This window comes from Triticum urartu, chromosome 5A (genome assembly GCF_056163025.1).
Source record: "Triticum urartu cultivar PI428250 chromosome 5A, HENAU_Tu73, whole genome shotgun sequence".
NCBI classification, from domain to species: domain Eukaryota; kingdom Viridiplantae; phylum Streptophyta; class Magnoliopsida; order Poales; family Poaceae; genus Triticum; species Triticum urartu.
Window position 1 is genome coordinate 330,230,758 of NC_141877.1, and position 5,175 is coordinate 330,235,932.

The 5,175-nt window shown below is 44.8% G+C and overlaps 1 protein-coding gene across 1 annotated transcript; it reads left to right on the forward strand.

The window, feature by feature from the left end:
* The first annotated feature begins 289 nt into the window (after positions 1 to 289).
* Positions 290 to 4,741, forward strand: LOC125508836 (glucan endo-1,3-beta-glucosidase 4). Its single transcript, XM_048673631.2, has 5 exons — positions 290 to 724; positions 1,433 to 1,560; positions 1,795 to 3,051; positions 4,224 to 4,251; positions 4,339 to 4,741. Exons 2-5 carry the CDS (start codon positions 1,479 to 1,481, stop codon positions 4,463 to 4,465), a joined length of 1,494 nt encoding a protein of 497 aa, XP_048529588.1. The 5' UTR covers positions 290 to 724; positions 1,433 to 1,478; the 3' UTR covers positions 4,466 to 4,741.
* The last annotated feature ends 434 nt before the right edge of the window (positions 4,742 to 5,175 follow it).

Here is a 5,175-nt window from a genome sequence, read left to right on the forward strand (position 1 = left end):
AAGACCGAAAATTATGCGAGTCAGCTCATTTACCATGTGTGCCGTCTCGTTTGCGAGGTGAAGCCAACGTGCCGGCACGACACGGGCCGCCACGGGTCAGGCCCACTTAGGCGCGTGTCGTGTCCGGGCCAGCCCGTTGGCCACCTATGGATCCACCTGTAAGTGACACATGTGCAGGGCACGCATGAGTCCTTTCTCTATTACCCGAAAGCAAAAGTTATTCTCAAAAAAAAAAGCAAAAGCTCGATGCCGGTGCACACACTACTGTAAACACGGTTGTCTCAAAAAAAAAAAAAACCTAGTGTAAACACGGCCGTAAGTCGGCCTAGTCTCTTGCTCTGCGGTGAGGACGAACTTGCATATGGTGCGACGGATGCGCATGGGCTGGGGGTAATGATTTGCAGAGCTTCTACCTCGAGAACAAGTGTCACACGGGGCCGGAAAATGGCAGGGTGGTAGAGAGAAAGAGATTGTTACCGGGGGCTCGACGGCGCCACGCCTCCCGATCTCCTCCGCCGCCTACCCGACCGACAGCGGTGCCTCCGCCTCCCTCCGGTGAAGCTCCCCCGAGCGCTGCGCCTCCAGGTCCCTCTGCCCTCCGGCGACGGCCGACGGCCCGGCGGCCGCCCCCCTTGCCCCTAGCTCCACCCCGCCTGAAGCTCCCGCCCCCTCCGGCGACGGCGACGCGACGGCCCGGCGGTCGTCTTCCTCCTCCGTCGACCAGGTTAGCCCCCTCCTCTTCCTCCTCTTTCTCGCCCCGCTGAGCAGCGCTTCCGTGCCTCGCCTCCGGTAGGCTCGAGCCGAAGTTGGATCTGCGGCACATGCAGCTCCCACTCGAACCCTGTATTTCGCAGCTCACAGCAGAATACGCCCAGCTCCAAGGCCGGGGACAGAAGGTGGTCTGTTCCCTCCCTTTACTGCTGTCCTCTTCTTGCGATTGTGATGCCGCCACTTGTTGCGTTTCTCGGAGCGCTGTGTTGTTTTCTGCTCGTTTGTTGCTTGTTCCTCCTCTAGTCTGTTCGTCTTCTCCTGATTCACCCCCAAAATTCGCCCCTTCCCAGACTTACTTCTTGTTCTTCTCCCTTTAGCTCGCCTCTGGGATTCTTTCTTTGCCGCAGGGAGTGAGCAATTGAAATCAAAACGTCACTCTTTCGCCTCGATTTGTTTGCTTCATTGCAGCCCACTAGTCCAATCCATCCAGCGATGGATCGATTGAGTTCCTTTTTTTCAGCTAAAGGTGCGAGAGCAGCTTATCACATCCTAACCAATTCAGCTTATACAGATGTGAAAGCATTGCTACCATTTCACATTATTAATGTTTCCCCAATGTACATTCGTATTTCAGGGCTCAGGGGTTATTTTTGTTGGTAAAATTAGTTGTTTATGTTCTTGTTGAGTGGCTGAAATAATGCATGAGGTGTTGATATTTCAGGTTTGATCAGGAGTTTGTAAGAAGCTCCTGGATTATAACTGATCAGATGCTTGGGCACAACAATATGTCGCCCAACAGACTAGAGGTCGTGCTGATGCTGTTGATGCTCATGGTTTACAATGCTTCAGGTACTCTTAACACATGGATGTTGTTTTAAATTACATGAGTGCTTTCAACATGGTTAGTATGCTTAATTGTGTTAATGCAATCTGATTTCCCAGTGTGCCAGTGCCTAGTTTGAGGAAAACATAATTTATTGTTCTGAACTGAAGAAAATAGAAGATAGTGCATACAAACATACATCCTTTTTTGTATTATATTTTCCTTCACATAAATTTGTTACTGTTCTCTGTTCTATGTAGGAGCATTTGTTGGTATCAACATTGGCACTAACGTGTCAGACCTGCCATCAGCATCAGACATAGTCTCCATCCTTAAAGCCAAGAAGATTCAACATGTTCGCTTGGTTGATTCAAACCATGAGATGCTAGTCGCCCTTGCAAACACTGGAATTGAAGTGATGGTTGGTGTGCCAAATAATGAGCTGCTCCGTGTGGGGCAATCTCGTCCGACAGCTGCTGATTGGATTAACAAGAATGTTGCTGCCTACATTCCAGCAACAAACATCACGTATATTGCCGTGGGTGATGAGATTCTTACTACTGTCCCAAATGCAGCTCTTGTTCTAGTACCTGCATTGCAATTCCTCCAATCAGCACTGTTGGCTGCAAACCTCAATACCCAGGTGAAACTATCAAGTCCTCATTCAATGGATATGATCTCTAAGGCATTTCCTCCCTCTGCTGCCACTTTCAACTCGACATGGAGCTCAATAATGTTACAGTATCTTGGATTTCTGAAGAGGACAGGATCTTCCTTCATGCTGAATGCTCAACCGTACTATGGCTATGTGAAAGGGCAAGGTGTATTCCCTTTAGAGTATGCCCTGTTTCGATCACTCAATCCCAACAGTCAGATTGCAGATCCGAACACCAATTTGTTCTATACCAATATGTTTGATGCTATGGTTGATGCCACATACAACTCAATGAAAGCAATGAATTTCACCGATATTCCTGTAATGGTCACAGCTTCTGGTTGGCCATGGCATAGTGCACGCAAAGAACCGGCTGCGGATGTTGATAATGCTCTGGCCTACAATACAAATCTCATACGCCATGTACTAAATAACTCTGGTACCCCTAGCCAGCCAAATAATCAAGTAAGCACATACCTGTTTGAGTTGTTCAGCGAGGATCTTCGGTCAGGATCTGTTTCGGGGGAAAGTTGGGGGATTATGTTTACCAATGCAAGTGCAGTGTACTCCCTGACATTTGAAGATGTGGCTACAGCTAGTACTGATTCACCGGCTCTGCACGGGATGTTTTGTGTGGCAAATTCAAGTGCACCCCATAGTGCATTGAAGCAAAGTTTGGATTGGGCATGTGGCCCTGGTTCTGCAAACTGCAGCGCAATTCAACCTGGGCAGCCGTGCTACAAACCAGATGACATTGTAGCTGTTGCTTCGTATGCTTTCAATGATTATTATCATAGAACGCAAGCAAGTGGAGGAACATGTAACTTTAATAGCACAGCAACGATATCATCTACGGATCCAAGTAAGCTAAATTTCCTCCTGAGTATTCATGTATTAGCTAGTAGGTACTGCCATAGTAGAACTAACTACAGAATCAATCAGTAGATGCAGGTTTGAGTATTCCCTTATGGTTGGCATTTCATATAAAATTATTATCGTTGGTCTCACTATCTCAACACTAAAAAGGAGATTTCATATGACCTGATTGGCTGATTTACTACTTGTGTGTAACACTTTGTGCAACCTTTAGCAATCTTTATTCTTCGTTCATCCTCTAGTACTAGGGGTGAAACAGAAAGCTTTTTGTATCCTGTGGAAAGTGCGGTGCAGATTTTTACAAGTTTCACCTAATCATTAGCCATCATAGCTCCTCTGATCTGTGTATTTGCTCTATTCTGTTATCTGAGTCCTTAATCTGCCATCAAAAATTTATTGCATCTTAGTGTAAGTTTTCCTTGAAGACTTTATGCTAATTAGTCTGGTAGGTTGAGCTAAGAAGCTCAATTGCTGCTCTGTCTCTAAGATTCTGCCGATGCACGCCTGCACAGAAACTTGTATGCAAATGATGCCTAATTGGCAAATCTTCCTGTTTTTAGTCACAAGGAATGGTCAGACGTGTCAGTAAGAAGTGGCAAACTTTACCTGCCCTCTCACATGTTAGAATCGACATGGTTTTTACATGCCTTCTTGGCATACGGCATATATTAGCAGAAGGTTGCTTTGGTCCAAACAGAACTGAAAGTAGCTTAATTGTGGAAGTATTGGTTTGACCATTCCTGATGACTTGGCTTGTTTATTCTCCATACGGCTTAGACACTATTGGAAACCAACCAGCAAGATTCAGATGCTATTGTTTATTCTCCACGCGGCTCAGACACTATTGGAAACCAATACAAGGATAACAGATCTATGGTTGTAGTACTGAATGTACATGTTTGTTATGTATATCGAATGAGGCATATTATAAACCATGCGTAGGAGTCCGAAGCCAATCATCTGATCTGCTCATGCTAATATATAGAAACCATATACCATTAGTTGGTTAGAAAATCGTGACAGTCATCCTGTAGTCACTCACATTTTGATATATGGTTCTGTCTTGTTATTCAAGTGTTCGCTGTTACAATATTGCAATTACCGCTTTGGTGTGTGACATGAGCCTAAACAAAGTTTCCCCTGAATTTAAACTTGCAGGCCATGGTTCATGTAAATTTGCAGGAAGGTGAGTCGTACTTCTTCGGTGTGTTCTTGTAAGTTCAAACTTCTATCGTTGTTCTATACTAACAATGAGGTTTGGTTCTATCTGCAGCACCGGTGTCAATGGCAGTGGTATGGCTTCTGGACCTGTGAGCCAAGATAGTTCCGCTTCACAATCTCAATCTTTCTGGTTGACTTGGCTAATCGCCATGCTGCTGCCTGTTCTACTTCTCATGTAAAACATTGTAACCGAACGTTGTATTTTGGATGAGATGCGTGAGATTTGTTGCGCCTCTTGTTGTTAGATAGAAAGGGGGCCCATTTGTCTCACTTTATTGAGGTGGTAAATGCCATGTACTCCCTCTGTAAATAAATATAAGACCTTTTAGATCACTACTTTAGTGATCTAAAACGTCTTATATTTGTTTACACAGGGAGTGTCTCTCAATTTTAGTTGTACTAGAAATGAACAGGCAAGGTGCACTAACTTTCAATGTCAAGCTGGGAAACTTCAATTGTCCTATAGAAATGAACAGGCAAGGTGCAATCCTTTTGCATGAAAGGTTTCGCACCTCTTGCTAGTTTTGTTTAGGGTCTGAGTGTTGGCGTGAAGGTCAACAATGATATATGTCATTACCTCTGGGCCAAAACAAAGGCGACAAGGAGACCCGTTGTGGCTGAGGCCTCCTTTGGTTTAGAGGAATTTCATAGGAATTTTAGAGGATAGGATTCTTATAGGATTTTTTCCTTTAGAGCCCTTTGGTTCATAGGAATGGATTCCTATTCCTACAAAGGATTGGTTCCTATCCTCCACGTTTCATAGGAAAATAAAAAAGAGCCTAGACTCAATGGAAAAATTCCTTTGGTGTCAACCAAATGACATCTTGTTTCCTATTCCTACTCATAGGATTTGAGATACATGTCATCTCATTTCCTATAAGATTCCTAT

Bases quoted from the DNA above. Each gene is read 5' to 3' on its own strand.
- LOC125508836 (XM_048673631.2), top strand. From the start codon at position 1,479: ATGCTTGGGCACAACAATATGTCGCCCAACAGACTAGAGGTCGTGCTG. The intron at 1,561-1,794 runs GTACTCTTAACA...TGTTCTATGTAG, and splicing joins CATGGTTTACAATGCTTCAG to GAGCATTTGTTGGTATCAAC. The intron at 3,052-4,223 runs GTAAGCTAAATT...TTAAACTTGCAG, and splicing joins GATATCATCTACGGATCCAA to GCCATGGTTCATGTAAATTT.